A 19,357-nucleotide genomic window follows, 5' to 3' on the forward strand; every position below is an offset into this window, starting at 1 on the left:
TCTCATAGTTTTAGAAGCTGTTACTTTGCCTATTGTCATTTTGTTTTCTTGCACCGCGTGTGTTTTAGCCCTAGGAAGACCTACCAAGTAGGCAGTGTTTTATAGTAATGTTCAAAAGCAGTCCATACACTTCAATGGTGGGTGGGAACACCAAAAGTGATTGCCCCTCCTATGTTTAGGGACTGCTACTGCCCCTTCATCGAAGGTCATTAGACCGTAGACCATTGATACCCTTTTTATTCTAGTCTAAGATGCACAAGCCTTTTAATGTACCAATGTTTGGGAAATGACCTAGTAGCCTCTTAATTGAGAAATCTTTAAAGTATGTCAGCACAGCATCGTTTGTCTTCTGAATGTCACGTGGTATGCTTAGTGGTATGTTTTTCATTTGTGGATGTCTAGAATACAGTAAGCATAGTTGATTTCTAATTAGAACACTTAGTAATGGTTTTTATAAGGCTTCTCTACAGTGCTGAGGTGAAGAAACGAATCATGTTTATTAAGAAAGAGTCCTGCGTGGTTGCAAGCCTACCCACAGCATTCTCGAGCACTAGCTGTTACCCAGTGAATCCATCAAACACTAAAGTCAACATTTCGGAGCGCCGATGTAACAGAGAACACCAGGGTGCAGCTTAGAATGGTAACATAAGACTGAACAATATTAGCGCTCTCTTGTTTAGCAGTTGAGTGAGCCATGAAAATAAACTAATATATAAAGAAAAGAGCATTGAAAGAAACACCAGTCTTTTGTCAGAGGATGTATCAAGGTGTCTTCGTGTCAAACACAATACATCAGACTACAGTTCCTACTTACAGAAATAAGTTGGGGATTTATAGACATGTCAAATATCAACTAGTCAATCAGACGCTCCAGCTATGTACAGTATAATAGTTTTTTTCAAATATGCAATTATTGTCAACATACTCATGATTTTATTTTTAATGGTGACTATCGTCGTAATCTATGATGTTGTACTTAAAACAATGTGATTGTAATTGTGGTGTGATTATTAACATAGTCTAGTCATGCCACATTTTCGTGGACACCATTTTATTAAGAATGATGTAGATTTTAGTGTGTTTCTCCTCCTGCTCATCTCCCCTCCCAATCCATGTCCCCCGAATCTCTTTTTTCCCCACAGTTTTTGCGGAGCACTGGACACTGACACAATGGTTATTTTCCTTAGAGAGCATGTATTGTGAGTGAAACCTTACATTGTGTTCTTCGTGTATCTTTTTGAAGGACACCTACTGGAAGTTATGATGTAGGATTGTTAGTACACTAGTGTAAGAGTCGAGTTTGTGAAGGTTTCATTTTCTATTTTACCTCTCTGGACTTTTGTTACTGTGGAAGAGAATGGAAGATTCCTGACTACTTTAGAAAGGGTTAGCGTCATAATACTTTTATTCACAATTGCAATTCTGATTTGTCCACGGTGTAAGAAATCTGCAGTTTTGCTTTTTGTATATGTATAAAGGCCTCTTTGGGGGTGATCGTAAATACTTTTTGTTTTCCTATAAGCACTTTTTCTGATTCTTTATAGATTTTTCGGTTCTCTTAAAATGTTGTCAGTATTCCTTATGGGTCTGAGGTTGAGATTTGAGAGACTGAACTGCTTATTAGAGTTAAATGGTTTCCGATTTTCTAACTATATACTCTGAATCTAAGCCTTCATCGTATTTACTGCATTTCCCAGTTTCGTCGTCTTAAGATAATTGTATTATAGATTTAATTTATCGCTCTAGTACTCGGTTATTAAGTAGCCTCAGTCACTATTTGATTTACTCTATTTTATTTTGGCCTGGATGTTGTAGAGGGTGGTGATAGTTATTGTTAAATCAAGCGTGCTAGAGCCGGAATGCCAGAGGTACATTTTGGGGTGTTCAAAATATTGGGGTTCAGTACATTTTTGAGGTTTGGCTTCCCACAACAACTCTTAAATATTTTTTTTTCTCAACAAACCAGCATTAGCAAGCAATTTCTACATTTCACCATTGTCCACCGAGTCTCTAACATGTGTTGACCTTTACTTCCACTACGTGGCTGTCTAAAAACAGCACCAGGAGTGAATTATCTAGTCCTTGCTACTTTCTTGGTATATAATTTTTTAAGTTTGAGCTAGATTTTCTTTAATGCTTCTTCACCCATTCCCCCAAGATAAACTCAACTCCTTTATTGTAAATCAGTAGTTTAAAGAAATTCTTTAAAATATCATCACATTCTGCTTTTTGAGTATAGCAGAACACCTGTCTTCAGTCTACCTCAAACGGGTTAATCAAAAGTATACCTTATTTGTAATTTGTGGCCAGTACGAGAAATTGGCTTGAACAATCATCTCCAGTTTGTCCCTGAGGCTAAAAATCGTGCAAGGAAGAGGATGTTAAGTTTGGTAATGGTGTAGCTTGGAGAGCTCCACACATTTCCTCTCTCATTCAGAGAGATTCTACCCGATAGCCTTTTGCCTCTTGCCCCAGTATTACAGTGCTTCGAGCTGATGGGTTTTGGAAAGCCTGGTTGTCTGACGCTTCTCTTGTGGCCTTGCATAATGTCACCGCCATTGCAGGAACTGCTGCTGAAGCTAAGTTGACTATAGCATGAATGAGTGATATCTCTCCTGCTGTGAGAGTAGCAACAGACTGCACTGTGCTAGAGGAAGTTTGAGGTGAGGGAAATTGGTTAGCTCTGCAAATGCTGCAGAACCCCCCAGCCACCTCAGCACCCTCATTGTATCTTGTTGTTTGTCGCTTTGAAAAGTGTGCTACCCTGTAAGACGTGTGTATACTTGAATCATTTTTTCATTTCGTGTCATCACTGTTGTTTCTTTAGATTAAGCTCCTGTGCCTCCCTGGAGTAGTAAGACTATTGGTGTGGGAACTGGGATTGAGTCGTAAATAGCCATCTTGTATCTGGGCATTTAAGGAACCCTAGGTTTAAAAAAAAAAAAACTACCATTCAGTGCTTTTGTTAGTATTGTGCTAATTTCCAGCTCTGCAGTTAATACAGCTCAAAGAAGTTCAGTCTCAGATCACAACGTATAGAGGGGGACAAGAAGACATCAACGTTTCCATTAAGAAATGCTAAATGCTTTCACTCTATCAACAATAGAAGTCTGTGGTGAGGAAAAAAATGAGTGAGACAGAACAGGCGGAGGAGGACATGCTGAGATCCATAGTGATGTGTACATTTCCCCTTCAGTCTTTGTGTGTAGCAACCCATACTGCAGTTGGCCAATGCGACTGTAGGAACAAATTCAGCACAAATTGCTGGGAAGGACACTGCTTCATCTATTGATAGTGTGGTTTCCAACACTATCTCCAGCTCTCCAAGGGATTATCTACACAATATTGTGGGCTGTGTGGCTGCTGTAGACCAGAGAAAACAAAATGGTCCATAAGGGAAATTAGTGACCAAAATGACAGTCGACTACAGCAGCTACTGAAAAATCAACCCAAGTATATGAATACCTTATCAACCTCCCATATAAGGCTAACGGCAAACCATCATTCAGACAGTGCCAATACAGACTTAATTACCAGAGAAATAGAAATCCGCTGAAACATGTGCTTGACCTTCTTCGTGCAAAGAAGGGATTGTGCCGTATTTGTTGCAAATATGCCTACCAAATCGAAAGCACTCCGTTTTGTTGTTAGTCTTTTATTGAAAGCCTTCACAAATACTTTAGTGCTAAGTGTGCTGTAGCCCGTTCTGCTAGACCCTGAAGTCTTGCCAGAAAAGAGGACATCCTTAAATGTGATGGTTCAGATTTTTCTTCTTTTGGAAAAGTAAGGGAATTGTGAGCATCCTGAAGCACTAAACATACAAGCCAAAGGTGATAGGTTATAAGTTAAGGACATTGATTCTGGAGAATAAAAGCACTCTGACTAGATTACAAACGTGCCTAACATCTGAAATCACAAACTGTGGGTAACCTTGCATAATAAGGTATTGGGCTGGTTCAGGTGACTGGAAATTAAATTTATGAATGATATTCCAGTAATAACTGTATCTCTGTTGTGTGTGTGCGCGAGTAGATATCTGTCAGGAACACTGGAGAAGCCTGGAGTTGGCCAAAAAATCATTCAGTAGCAACATTGCAAATCATTCCAGTTCTCCAGCAGTGTAAGGTTGCAGTTTTCATTGTGTGAGCTGTAGCTATGCAGGGGAAGGGTAGAAGTCCATTGCGAGTCAACCTTGAGCTCAATGCTGGACTCTAACATCACAAGCATGGCTAAGAAGCATGTGTGCATCTTCAGATGTCTGTAGCATTACAGCATATCTGTTCTAAATGTATTTAATATCAATAAAATCAAAGTATATTTTGTAAAGCCTCTCAGGCTTTGCACATAACAGCTTAGTTTCTTCTTTTCCATCTTTCATGTTAAGTTTTATGCTTGTTCTATACACACTTAAGAATTGAAGCATTGATTCTCATCATGAGCGAACTTGGTGAAGTCTAAACATAGGTAATAGTAGTTTAGTACAAACAAAATCCATTTGTGGCAGGAACAAAACAAGTGATTTGTATGTTCAAACTTGTGCTGGCAGCCTTGGTCTTTTATTTTCAGGGTCTCAAACCATTTATGAAGGATAGAATTTGTTACTGAAGATCCTAGGAATGTAAATTAAGAAATGAGTGCCCTCCTAGTTAGTGAATCTGTTGGTTTACCCTATAGTTAAAGTTTAGGAATCAGTGACACATTGTTTTGAGTAGACAGGAATGCTACAACAACTCTTGCCCCCAGTCTTGGAAGGGAATTCCGGCAATGGCTCAGATGCTTGCACATTTACACAAGCTGATTTGTAGTAATCACACAAAGGCGACTGCTACTAGAGATGTTCTCTGTCGGAGTTCCATGTGGCGAGGGTGGATGATGGGGGTGGTGAATGTGTATATGCAAAATGTTAGGCACTTGCAATGTTTTGTATACTGAGGTGCCTGAAGCCGTACTTCATATGGGTTAGTAAACGTGAAAATAAAGATGTTAAAAAATCCACCTGTCCCCTCTATTAATGTAGTAATAATGGGGATGTGCTTAATAAAAAGTTCAGTTTATCAAATGCTAAAAAATATTATAAATATTATCCCTCCTCAGTGAGATCTTCAGTGCCAGGTCAGCTTGTTCTCCTCGCTCTATTGGAATTGGGATGCTATCTAAGAGAGCAATATAGAACTCCTGTGACTTAAAGCAGAGGGTCCCCAGGCTCATATAGGAGGGTGCTTATCCAGAGAGTAAATTCTGGTAACCTTTTCCAGGTAGTATAAATATAAGAAGCCAGCGGGATAAAAAAATATGCCTATGACACCACGGGGGCTTAAAGACAGAGCAGGTTTGCAGTGCCTTGTATTGTATCCGTATGAAAGTGGATACAAATAAGCCTCCTTGCTTGCAAGGACTTAGTACAAAGTATCATAAAGTGTAATATTGTTGAGTCTCCACCATGATTACAATTGGAGGGAGCTGCTCCTGTTGATTTCATGGTCTAATTTTTGGTGAAAGGTCTTGACCAGCATTTTACCTAGCATAAACCTTAAATACAATGACCTTTTCAGTTCTGGAAATAGTCCATATTCGGTTCTGTTAGAAATGGAGTCTCTAGTTGGCAGTCGGTTTGAACCCTGTCCACGTAGGGACCCTCACTCTAATCAGGATAAGTGAGATAACCAGCTCAGATAACCCCTGCTTCACCCCCTTTGCAGCTTGGCATAAGCAGTGAGGCTTATCTCAGAAGCAATGTGTAAAGCATTTGCACATAACACACAGTAATAAATGAAAATACTACAAAAGAACACCACACCAGTTTTAGAAAAATATCCAATATTTATATAAGACAAGACCAAATCCGATTAAAAATCCACCATACAGTAATAGTAGGTATACAAATTTTGCAAGATTTACTCAAAAACACAGTTCCTTGAATTCGATGGGTCCACCTGGGGCTATCACAACGTCGTGATCAACAAAACTAACAGTTCAGGTCGGCCTCTGCGTCGCAGGCAAGCTACAGTGTCGGGAAGACCCACAAACACTACCATGGATTTGCAGGGCATCATGATCCTTGCAGTGAGCTCCGAAGAGCGGCGTCGTGGTGTCTGTTCCAGAGTTGTGTGTGGGTCATCTGGCCCTTGAAGTTACACGCGTTGTGGATCTAACTCCGGGCTGATGAAGTCAGTAGCGCTGGCGTGGATGCTGCGGTGCGAAGCAGAACAATGCAACGTGTGGTGCCCACATGTCACGGTGCAGGCAGCGGCTCGGTGACGGCGTCCAGCGGTGTTGGTGAGACCAGGGCTTCGGTGTGAAGCAGAGCGGTGTGATGTACAGTGTCACCAGGTCAAGGTGTAGGCAGCAGCGTTGTCATTGCTGAACCACTGTCGTCAGTAGGCCCATGACAGCAGGACGGTGCTTTGTGACCGTAACGAGCGGTGTCCACAGGCCACGGTGTGGAAAGGATGTATGGTGACGACACTGGAGTTGATGATGCTGGCATCGGTGGACTGGGGCTGCAGTGCGGGATGTGACGGTGCTTTGTGTACCTTACGTGCGTTGGCCACAGTGCAGGCAGTGGCGCCGGTGTCGGCAGGAGTGTCGTCATCGGGGATGCCCAGGCTGCGGTGTGAGCAGGCGATGCAGGAATGCGAAGCCCACAGGTCTCAGTGCGAGCAGCGGCTCGGTGAAGTCGTCCGATGACAGCGTAGGTGAGACCAGGGCTGCTGTGCCAAGCGAGGCAGTGCGGCTCCATGCGGCGTCGGCAGGTCACGGTGCAAGCCAGCTTTGTCATTGGTGGCCTCGCAGAGGTTTCTCCTCTTGAACAGCACAAAATACACAGTTCCCAGTGCTGCAGGTCGAGGAAACTGAAGTCTTTGGTGTCCCTGAGGCTTCCAACATGAGGCAAGCTCTACTCCAAGCCCTTGGAGAATCTTCTCAAGCAGAACACACAGCAACGTTCACCCTTTGCACTCTTTTCAGGCAGAAGCAGCAACTGCAGGCCATTTCAACAAAGCAACACAGCAAAGGGACATTACTCCTCCTCCAGCTCTTCAGCTCTTCTCCTTGGCAGAGGTTCCTCTTGATTCCAGAAAGATTTTAAAAGTCTGGTGTTTTGGGTCTTCTTTTTCCCTGTTCTGCCTTTGAAGATGGCAAACTTCAAAGCAAAGTCTCAAGTGTTTCCAGGATCCTTCCTTGTACAGGCCAGTCCCAGACACACACCAGGGGGGTTGGAGACTGCATTTTGTGAGGGCAGGCATAGCCGTTTCAGGTGTAAGTGACTACTACTCCCTCCACTCTAGCTCAGATGGCTCATCAAGATATGCAGGCTACACCCGAGCTCCCTTTGTGTCACTGTCTAGAAGAGAGGTGTGCACAGCCCAACTGTCAAACTGACCCAGACGGGAAATCCACAAACAGGCAGAGTCTCAGAATGGTTTAAACAAGAAAATGCCTACTTTCTAAAAATGGCATTTCAAACTCACAATCTAAAAACCAACTATACTAAAAGATGTATTTTTAAATTGTGAGTTCAGAGACCCCAAACCCCATATTTCCATCTACCCTCAAAGGGAATCTGCGCTTTAAGGATTTTTAAAGGCAGCCCCCATGTTAACCTATGAGAGGGATAGGCCTTGCACAGTGAAAACTGAATTTGGCATTATTTTACTGTTGGGACATGTAAAACACACCAGTTAATGTCCTACCTTTTTAAATACACTGCACCATGCCCATGGGGCTACCTAGGGACTACCTTAGGGGTGTCATACATGTACCAAAAGGGAAGGTTTGGGCTGGCAAGTGAGTACACTTTCCAGGTCGAATTGGCAGTTTAAAGCTGCACACATTGCAGTGGCAGGTCACAGCCATGTTTACAGTGCTACTTATGAGGGTGGCACAATCAGTGCTGCAGGCCCACTAAAAGCATTTTTTTTTACAGGCCCTTGGCACCTCAGGTGCACTTTACTAGGGACTTACCAGTAAATCAAATATGCCTCTTATGGATAAACCAATCAACAGTATAATTTATCTGGGGAGCAGTTGCACTTTAGCCCGTGATCAGCAGTGGTAAAGTGCACAGAGACAATAGGCCAGCAAAAATAGAGTTCAGTAACCCGTAAAAACAGGAGGTCAGCAAGCAAAAAGACAAGGGAGACACGCCAAAAAGCTGCGATGTCTAACAGGTTCAAATTGGGTATTGGGTTTAATATAATATAGGAAGCGAGTCATGAGTTGACCATCCTCCTTTGGTTCTCATGGTGGTGGATGTTTACCTTTGATTAGTTGCACACTTGGTGTTGCGGAGGGGTGGTTGGTGGGGGCGGGTGGGTTGGGGGGGCATTATCTTTGGATTTGTCTAGAAGTCCACACAGCCTAAAGTTGATAGAGTGCTTGTGATATGGCTGAACAAGGACATCTTTTTCGAGCTATGGCTCAACCAGATTTCACACATGTTTTTTAGGTAGAAAGCTAGCTCTGAGTTTGTCCAGATCCGTACCCAGTCCACGATTGGTTTAAGTACTAGCATAGTTTTGATCTTAAAGCGTACATCCATTCTGTGCGCAACCATCGGGGTCCCCGGGACCTAGACGAAGTAGGCTATGTAAAAATCTGTTCTCAGCCTTCACTTGGTCAGTCATTTTTATTAAGAACCTTTTTCAAGGTCAGTTGTCTTTTTTTCAACCCCTAAAGTTCTGCCCCCATGTGAACTTGGGGCCACATCTTTCATTTGATAAACTTTTAAGGCGGGTACAATTAGTCTGTAGCCACATTTATTGCAAAATCTTTTAATGGCAAGGTGACTTTGCCTTTTATTAACTGCTTGGTTTACAACATCATCTCGTCGAATATGACACCCAGATACTCATAATGAAACACTCTGCTTAGGGGCTTGGTAGAAACTTTGAATGTGTGAAGGTTTCGCTGTGGGTTAAGATCAAGAATTTCGTTTTTAACATACTAAACATAAGGTTCTTTTTTTATCCAGTAATTGTTAAATCCTTTAAGCAGCTTGTGCATTGATAACTCTGTGCAGGTGAGGACATTGGCAAATAACAGAATCAATATTTTATACTCTAATCACCCCTCATGTGTATGACCCTTCCAAATTCACAGTTAATTATTAGACACATGCAGTACATTTTTGTTCTGACTTCTCCCCCAACCCCCCCCCCGCATTTTAAATTTTTGTTATTATGGGGCAGCTCGTATCCATGGGTGCTGGCTCATCCATATCCTGTTGGGGTGGCAGATAGGTTTTTAAAAAAAAAAAAGGGGTGTGACTGCCAAGACTCCGAGTTTATTTGCTTTGCAGATGTTACGAGTCCAATGCATCTATCTGCTCACATCAGCATTATAATAATAATTTTGCCTTTGCAATAATGTGTGGGTGCTATTATATTTGTATTCCTTGGCAGGTATTTTGCTCATCTTTTATGGCACATAAGGTGTGGTATGCATCAGAATAATTGCATCTCTGTAGGTGTATGCATTAAACGTATATAGTAGGGTTATTCCAAAAGGTCCTAAAGAAGCACTGCTTGACCACATGTGGCAATAGTTAGAAACACTTCAACCCTAGGAGTGCGGTCAAAAAACACCTCGGGTTCAACTGGTTGTTTGTGTTCTTAGTCTTGCCATACATTTTCAGTTTCTGTAAATAAGTCCTATGGGGGAGCTATAGACAATTATAATTCTCTAATCCATCTGACACTATAGGCCTAATTACAACCTGGGAGAATGGGATACTTCGTCACAAACGTGACGGATATCCCGCCTGCTGCTTTACAAGTTTCATAGGATATAATGGAACTTGTAATATGGCGGCCAGCATATCTGTCACGTTTGTGGTGGAGTATCTCATCTGCCAAGGTCGTAATCTGGTCCTATATCACTGACACATGAGCACTTAACACAGTTAGTGAAAAGATCCTGACTAAAGAGTCCCTGTTGAGGATCCCTGCTAGTCATTGCATCGCCCGGCTAGCATGGGACAGAGTGCTATGATTCAGCATGCCAACGTGGTGAGTGATGATTGATGTCCATGAAATAACTTGTTTCTTGCTTTCCTGCGAACCATGCTACACCATGGATAATACTAAATAAATTTGGAATGTCACACTAATAAGTTAATTTCTGGTCTCTCTGGAACGTCACATTTCACAATTTCATATTCCTGTAGGGAGGATATGTAATGCACCATAAACACCTCCCAGACCCTCACATTTTGTATGTTGTTGCTTGGCTGAACAGTGAAGAGGCCTGAACATCTGAACAACCGACCACGAGTAAAACCTCATCTGGGTGGCTACTTTCTCAAGACTGCCCAAAGTCTGGAAGCCCTGCAGAGTTTATCTGTATGTCTAGCTGGACGTTTTGTTAATGGGAGCTGACCTGATATAAGAAAGAGCTGTGACAGATTTGCTGGCTAGGAAATCCATATGGGTGGACCTTGATGCCCTCAGGTCACCCAGGAAACATGAAATATTGACAGTACAGCTCGCCAGGAGAAGCAAAAAAACAAAAAAAAAAACAGCGGTCTCATGGAGTTTGCATCACTGTCTTCCTTGTGAAGATGAGCCTGCAAAATCCCATGGAGGGTCTGTATCCCCCCATCCTTCAGGGCTGAATGACCAAGAGGCTGTGTTTTTTAAACTCCAGAATGGGGAGCTGTTCTTTTGGTTGGAGAAGTCCTCTCTGACCCCAGAATGTCTTGCCTTTCCAGTGCCAAAGGTATTTATAATTGAAGTTGTGGTCAAGTAATTCAGGTCACAATTGGGACTGGTGCCAGCAGTTTCTCTGGTGGGTGCACCCAATCACATGGGTGCTACCACCTCTTAGAAATCTTGACCAGGACTACTATGTATCCAAGAAACAATCACCTAAAGCTTTAAGGAGGTATTGGAACTAAATGGTGTATGCTGGCCTATATTACAGTCGTATTCACAGGAGCCAGTAACTTTTGGGATGCAGTCCCTTACCAGATCCAAGTGACCCGATTTCGGTTCACTGCATACTTAATTTTATGCTGAATCAACCAGAAAGCTCTTGACTTAATTGAGTGAAGTTGATTATGTTGGCTGGCTTATTTATTTATTTCATCAGTTTTGGGTAACAGCATTTATTTTTCCTTCTATGTCGAAAGTTGAGCCATTGATGCTTTAGCCCTCTGATTTAGCCATTGTGATTCTGAAAGCTTTTCCTATATCAAGGCCTTAATCTTGTAACCAAAGGTCATACACCTGTATCACATGACTACATAACCTCTCTCGATTGCAGAAGAAAGCCTTTTGCAAACGACTCCTGAGTGCTGTCAAAGATGCCGAAACAAAGCCTCTAGTATGCCATGGGGTCAGTGAAGAGAAATCTAGTGCATGTAAGCTATGAGCTTTCTGTATCTTAACCTTTTTCTATTTTCTGTTTGTTCACCGAGTGAGGCAGATCCCGTATTGGTACCGGTTTTAGTGTCAACCTGAACTTCTAACTCTCCTCTACTTCCTTAAGCTAGACGTTACTGCTCACTATTATTCAAAAGGAGTAACTTTTTTATGAAATAGGGGTGAATTCATTTTCTGGCCCTGGGAAACCAGTTCTAAACTGTATCCACACTCTAGAAACCACAGACTGGCCATTGACTTCCAAGGAAAGAGCTCACAGATTCCCTGCCTAGTAAATCCATGCACTGTGCAAATGTCTACTTTCTGTCATTGGATTGTTAAAATGACAGGAGTCAATTTTTAAGATGTAAGTTGCTGTTTGTGCAAGGTTCGGGCATTGTTAATTTACTGCTGAAACCCCTACTCCTAACACAAATCGTTTAAAAGGCAAAGAATTCTATTTGTTTCTAGGCTGATATGGCACTGATTTGGGGAGCAGAATGTTCTACATCACATGTTCTTAAAAAAAACTAATGTATTAAGCCATTATAATCTGTAGCATGAAACAATTCTGCTAAATACATAGACACAACTAGATAAGTAAAACGGAATTGCTTTTAGATACAGGTGCCATAAATACTTTGGGGTTTGGGGCAGTTGAATCTGTAAATGGAATTGTGTGGTTTCTGTACTTGTATTATTGTATTCGATTAAGTTTGAGTTCCTTTGCTTCTTCAGTATCAGATTGAGTGATGGAATTTAGGGCAGTGTTGGTATTGAGCCTCCCTTCTTCTAGCAATGAGAACTCTGACAGAAGGCATTGTGTAGATAGAAGTAGCAATGTACTTTGATATCCTTGTTGGAGAAGGAGAGCAAATATGACAAAACGTTCTTGGTTTACAGTATTTTTGTATCTGTGAGTGTAAAGTCAGACACTTTCAGTTGTTTAATTACATGCCACTTTTTATCTGTCATGTATAGAAAACGACCTGATGGAAGACCCCAACCAGTTCCTATTGGCACATCTGTCAAAAACAAGCGAGATGTTGAACTGGACAGTGAAGATGTCATTTTTGGGAAAAAACTAAAATTGGATGCCTCTTCAGAAGACGTTAAGTATGGAATGAATTTACATATTATTGATCAAAGCAGATGGTTGGAATTTTTGTTGAATCTTAGTGGATGTTTTGAATTGGATGCTGTTAGCTAAGGTTTACTGCAGCTAGCTCTTCTAGAAGTCCAGAATGAAGATATATTTTATTAGACCAGCTGTTTCCACAGTAACATAGAGCCAAATTATATGTGTGCTTTGCACACACTGCCAACATGCAGCTTTAATTCCTCTTTTATCAAGCATTGCAAAGGTGTTTTGCTTTAACTGATGACCGAGCTGACAAAAATCCCTGGAATACACTTCTTAGTTTAAAGAAGACATTTATTATTATTCCACCATGAGGTTCCTAAACAAATGAAAGAGATTAGTAGGTCGAAGGCACATGGTTAAAAATAGTCACAGCAATGAAAGGAAAATATATCAAAGTGATTCTCAACTGCAATGTACACAGCAAATATATGTGAATATATTATAGCATAATTGCAAAGCAAAGGGTAAAGTGAAAATTCACCACCTTAGGGCCTGCCAAGCTCTTCATCTTTTTCATGCCAGCAAGTTGATGACCCCTGTTCAACTGTGTGAAAGAGAGATCCACCCTCATGGGAAAATGTCAGGCATTTGACGTCCAATCCTGACAGAGGTCTCAAATTCCCTGAGCAGGGCCACCTCATTTATAGTTTAAACAATCATGGAACAGCCTTCTGAAAGGCCCTCCCCTCTCAGATAGAAATATTCAAACATGCTGGCTACTGTAAGCCAGAGTTGGAAGGAAAACGTTGTACATTGGCCAACCTTTCAAGGCTCCCCTTCCAAGGCCGACCTGTTCCCTTCACTGGAGAAAACAAAAAAATATGTGCTCTCTTATCAAGAACTGTTCGTGTTTGGTGAGTGAAATACAAAAAAAACATAAGCTTAGTTTACCATGTGGAAAAACACAGCTCATCTGCAATCTCTAAACTGCATGTCTAATGCCACGGTAAAGCCAATAGGCAGCTAAACTGAATACAAAATGTAAACTGCAACTGGTGAATACTGAACAACTAATTTGAACAGTGGTGAAACAGTCAGTGGTCAAACCTACCTACTTTCAATACAAAAGGTTAAGATGTTTTCTTTGTTAGTGCAAGTTTTTCAAATAGGTGGTTTATAGCCCCATTAGGTCACTGATTAGGTACAGCCAACTAGGATTTATGTGAAACATTATTTTCAGATTATCTCTTCATTTGTGTGCACATATTTGTGTTTTTGTCCTGACAAGTATCCTGTTTAGTTTGATTTTGTATTCAGTACTCTATATCAAGATTTAGCTTAATAATAAAGTAATCTTGAAATGTAATGTCCAGGGTTTGGTACAGTGATTGCCAGTTTGGAGTAAAAAAGAAGTTATCAAGAGATTTTAAGGAAACAACAATAGTAACTGGTCAAGGAGTGGCAATTTCTGCAGTGCGCACACTCACTGCTTAATAATATGAGAAATGGTCATCTGGAGAATGGCTTGAAAATCAAGCAGAATTTGGTGGAGGATGGCAGGATGTGTGCCTTACTAATGATGTATTTATTCCTGCAGCCTGGCAGACCTGATGCCAAGAATCAAAGTGCAAGCTGTGGAAACAGTAGAAGGCTGTACACATGAGGTAAGCATCGCAAAATGCTTGACTGTGTCTATTAATTAGTGCTATGAGTAGTTTTGAAGCTATATAACTAGGCCAAATTATTTGACATAAAGTTTTTAGGTCGACCCTTTCGGATATAGTGCAAGCTGTGTGGTTGAGAAAGGCATAATGTGGACTTACAAAGAACGTAAAGGGGCTTGCAGTCTGCCCGTTGATTACCATTGGTTTGTTTTACTGTTAATCCTATTTGTCTGCTTTGTATACATTGGCTCACCTTGTCCATCCGCATGTCCCTCCCACGAAGCATAGCCTTTTCACCATCTCTTTGAATGACTGGCCTCTATCCTTTCTCTGCTCGTTTTTAGAGATCTACTTTTTTCTTTTGTCTAAAGCACTCCATTATAGTGCATGTTTACCATCTGCCTACTGGTTCTCTTCTTTCCATATCGCCCTTGTGCTTCTACACCCTCCACTGTGATTCACTTATCGTGATGTGCTTGCTCCCTGCAGTGCTTTCTCATCCTTTTCCTCTGACACCCTCCCAGATCCATATTGCTCTCTCTCCTGTTTGCTTTTCTCCCCTAGCCCCACGTTTCTCTGCCTTAACCCCATGCCCTACATGTTACCATCACTACCTGCACCCTCAGTATTACCTCCACCACTGTTCTTACTTTCACTCTGCCCACTTTAAGAAAACACTCACTTTCACGCATTTTTTCTTTATCTGCCAATCCATCTTGCGCCGTTTTGTAGGCATGCAAAACGGCGTAAGTGGCCGTGTCATATTTTTCTTTTTTTCCTTAGCCTTGCTTAAGACCATTAGGAAAGCCAATAGGGTCCAAAGATGAGACCTATTAGCTCTACCAATGCTTGCTTCAGTTTGTTTTATGTATTTAATTTTCAAACTTGCCAGCGTTGTGGTGTTCTACGGTCCTGACTACAACAGCTTTTAAGACTTGCTTTGACTGCTACTTAGTGTCTTTTATTCTGGTGATTGAAGATTCTTTACTAATCCAATAAGCGGGGTGGATGAATCCACAGGGTCTAGCCTACCTTCACCCCCTAACTACTTGCAAACCTTATTGTTATGGATGGATAGGCCTTGTCCCCCTGATCGTAGCATGCTTCATCATCTACCTGTCCATCCTCCCCGATCAAGGTAATAATGATCCGACTGCCTCAACCTAGCCCACCTGGGAGACTCTTTATCTGGGTGATGGATGTTAAAAATAAAGTGTCTTCTGGTATTGTAGGGAATCAGTTATTGGTTAAAACTACCTCTGTGGTATCGCGGGATATCTCCTTTATTATGGATTGTACAAGACCGGTGTGGATTCTTCCCAGATAGCTCACTTTGAAGGTCTAATTGCTAGGTGACAACCAGAGTCAACTAATAGTGGCGGAGGGAGGGTGGATTGAATGTGGAAGGGGAAAATCCTCAGTAAACAAACAAATGGAAGAAGATGGTAACCTTCCACCCATGACATTTTCACCGGTAAAAATGATTTTTTGGAGGACTCTTGAAGGCATGGAAAAAGAACAACCTGCAGCTAGACTGCTCTGTTCTGCACTTATGAGCACAGTGTTTCTAAATAAACATCTTTCATAGTGGAGTACTTGCTAACCCCACACATTGGGTCTCCACACATGCCCCTTGCTTGAGTATACACAAGGAACCCAGATTATGGTTGAACAGATAAGACCTTCATTGGAGAGAACCGGTGGCAGTCTCGCTACAGTTCGCAGATTTAAATAAACAAAACTAGTACTCCTAGAATGGCTGCTGCTACCCCTCTGTCGTTTTATATCGAGGATAAGGGGGTAGTAGCCACGGTCAGTGAAGTTGGGATTCACCCTTGGCTGATGATATATCAGCAGAGTCTTAATGTGTTAATGAACAGCTCAGTAAAAATGCAGAGCACTTCTTTTAAAGTTTCAACTGTTCAAGTTCATTGGTGGAAACACAGTGCATGCCAGAAAATAACTGCAGTGTGTTCTACCAGTTTTCTCAAGCATTATAGACAGGACAATGGAATTATTCATATCTGCTGCTGTATTATTTTTTTACATAGTTATGGATTAGCTGCAATTGGCACATTCCGTCATAATCTGCAGCTTTTAACAAAATATTGTTTTTAGCTCAAACAGATCAAAGGTTATTAAAATTGCAATGACCAATGGAAGGCCTTATCCAAATGATACCTGGCCATCTTCCAGTTGCCTTTAATGTGTTTGGCTGTTATACCGGTACTAATGAGGTGAAACCTTTGTCCAGTCATCGTTAATGTGAAAAAAATCAAAAGTACGCAGTAATATCGCAGAATGTGCTGCATTATCCAGCATAATTTTCCCTTTTCTTGGTGCATTATTTAGTAAACCTTGCTGCGTAATTTGGTTCTTCCTGGCCATATAATTTGTTTCCCTGCTTATAAACTACTTTTAAAAATAATTTTTCTGTTCATTTTCCTTTTCATAAGAAAGGAATGGTATTAAATAACTCAATTAAAAAAAAATGTTTATTTATATTTGTGGAGGACCCCTTCCGTAAACTTGTACATGCATTTTGTTTAATCAGGTTGCCCTACCTGAAGATGATGACTTAATAGCCCTAAAGCCCCGAACTGGAAAATCTGCCAAGGTATGTTGTTGTTATTTGCGTAATAGATCATAAAATTAAAATGGTAAAATAAGTCGAGTTGCCGATAAGGGTCAATGCATGAAAAAATGGCATTCCTTGTTTCTATCAAACAGCTTTTCCCCATTTTATGCCGATGCAAAACTCCTGCTCCAAGTGCTCATCATTTGGTCTGATCTTGAAACCCAAACACTCACTCACAGTAGTAGGTCACTCTTTGTTGTGCACAAGACTGTATTGCAAGTCATTTTAAAAGTTCCTATAGACAATTAGGTAATTTGGGTTTTTGAAGAAATATCCAGTTTTAGCGGGTGACTATATTTTAGCATGATACTTGGTTTACCTTTTACACAAGCTAAGGTCGGTTTAGAGATGCTGATGTGTGTGCTGTCCACAAATGTCAATGCAGTAATAAGTTGGGGTGCAGCACATCTCTGCATGTGTGGTGGGACATATTGTTGTATGTGTATACTGTTCAATGTAGACGGTGCACAATATAGATTTTTTAAATATTTTTTTTAGCCTCTTTACAGTAGCTTCAATGTATGGCATGAAGGCGAGCCCGCTGTCAAGCAGTACATCCAAATTGAGTGCACTTACTGTGACTACTGAGTGATGCCCATTGAGCTGCTTTACCATACAAATACTTTTTTTTTATTCCCAAAGATCCTCAAAGTACAAACATAAATGAAATACAAGATACAGAATAGTAAAACTAGCAGTTACAGAGAAAAAAATACGGTGTTAAAAAAAGGCAAAAAAGACACAAATATTGAATCATAGGAAAATTCAAATCTTCCTACAAGCTAAATACAAATTGATATCTTACTGGTATGACATTACATAATAAAAACATTTTATCTAGGTTTAAAATGAAGTTGAAAATACAAAACATATGTCCCCATCAGTTGTTACCATACTTGAAATGATATATCAACCACACATCCACATTTAATCATCATTTTATTGACACTTGTTATGCCTAATCCAAAAAGCCATAACTATTTTTTTCCAATCCAAATACATGCAATATACCTGTTCTCAAAATTCTAAAGGTATCTAAATATCTCGTAGTGCCCAGGTTCTTATAGAGCGGCACACTCCACTCAACCTGAAGCCTGCCGTGCTGACGTAGAAAAACAATGTGTTCCAAAGATTCAGTACCCCTGGAGCATGCTGGGCACCAGTTGTCCATCCCCCGCCCACCTCCTTCTCATCATGCCATTTGGAACTAAAGGCTTTAACCAGAAGGGTGCCATATCGCAATTGAAGATATTCAAGCTAGTGGTGGTACAATTTTATCAAAGGTTGCCTCATAACACGTACAAAGTTTTGCCTCAAAGATCATTGTGAGCCTTCCTTTACTCTGGGTCAGTTTCAACACCTATGGCCTCCCAGTACATATTTTTGATATTCTCTCAAGGAAGCGTACACAGCAGCTCAGGAGAGGACCAATAAATGTTGAGCCTCAATTTCTACAGAAGTGATTTTAAAGTGCGAAACCATTGGATCTTCTCTACCCCCTGTAAGGCCGTAAGGTCTCTTGCACCTTCTCGATAGGAATCCAGTGTGTCTGTAGTCCACAACCGGAACCAGAACTTTGAATGTCTGTATTCATTTTTATGAGAAATCTTTCTGTGTGCCAGATCCAAATATAAAGGCATGAGAGGAGTACTCGTGGGAAGAAATAAGACCCTCAGGAGCCTATGTTCCACATTATCTGGACTATTTGAGTTAGTGGTGCCCCAGTATTTCCACACCATGCAAAACAGAACCAATAGCCGTGACACACTAGATTTCAATGGCAGGGGCAACCCTTTAGGAGATGGTCTTACGATGGACCTTTACTACGCTTGCCATCTGCTGGGTAAGTGCCAAATGAGCCTTTTCAAGCTGGGGGACCCAAATCCGGTTGGGTGTCATTCTAATACTTAAATAATCAAAAGCGGACACCCGATCAATGCATGTGTTACCCACCAATATCCACCTGTTGTAATGGTTTGCTTTGTTTCTAGAAAAGAACATGCATTTGGTATTGGCACTGTTGAGTTCTAAACCTTGCTTAGCACAAAAGGAGGAAAAAGGTCTAACAGTGATTGTATCCACTGAGGTGACATAGGGATCAGTAGGGTATCATTAGCAAAGAGGAGGGCTGGATTCCTCCCTCAAATTGTTTTGAGTACATCACACCTGTCCTTACTAAGGTGATTGATCACCCATTGATGTAAAGAGAGAACAGGGTGGGATCCAAGACACAACCCTGTCTTATTCCTTGACTTACCTACAAGATTCGGTCACCTACCGATCCGCACACCATATGACCCGAGCCATGTTTCCTACGTGAAGCCTCACAAGATTGGGGGTGGTGGGGTGGGATGCCCATATTTTCCAATACTCTCCACAATTTCTCACTCTGGACCATATTGAATGCAACATATAACTTTCCCCCATTGATTAGCACCCTGTGCCAATAAATACAAGCCAACCAGAAGACCTGTTCTAGTAGACCAACATTGGCTCTGAAGCTCGACTGTAGGTCTGAAAGAATACACTCTTCTATGATCCAGTCCTGCAGATGTGTGCACTTGTTTACAAGAAATGTTTTGAATAGTCAGTTAGACTGATAGGGCAGTAG

General features: G+C 41.3%; 1 protein-coding gene across 2 annotated transcripts in view; it reads left to right on the plus strand.

Moving 5' to 3' along the window:
* The window catches only part of MTREX (Mtr4 exosome RNA helicase), a 629,876-nt gene that overhangs the window by 1,442 nt on the left and 609,077 nt on the right, over nucleotides 1–19,357 (plus strand). For both annotated transcript variants that reach the window (XM_069222101.1, XM_069222093.1), the window contains exons 2-4: nucleotides 12,342–12,476; nucleotides 14,042–14,108; nucleotides 16,663–16,725. In XM_069222101.1, the coding sequence (XP_069078202.1) occupies nucleotides 12,342–12,476; nucleotides 14,042–14,108; nucleotides 16,663–16,725 (265 nt within the window). The remainder of the gene's footprint in view (nucleotides 1–12,341; nucleotides 12,477–14,041; nucleotides 14,109–16,662; nucleotides 16,726–19,357) is intronic.

The sequence above is a fragment of the Pleurodeles waltl genome, chromosome 1_1 (assembly GCF_031143425.1).
Source record: "Pleurodeles waltl isolate 20211129_DDA chromosome 1_1, aPleWal1.hap1.20221129, whole genome shotgun sequence".
NCBI classification, from domain to species: domain Eukaryota; kingdom Metazoa; phylum Chordata; class Amphibia; order Caudata; family Salamandridae; genus Pleurodeles; species Pleurodeles waltl.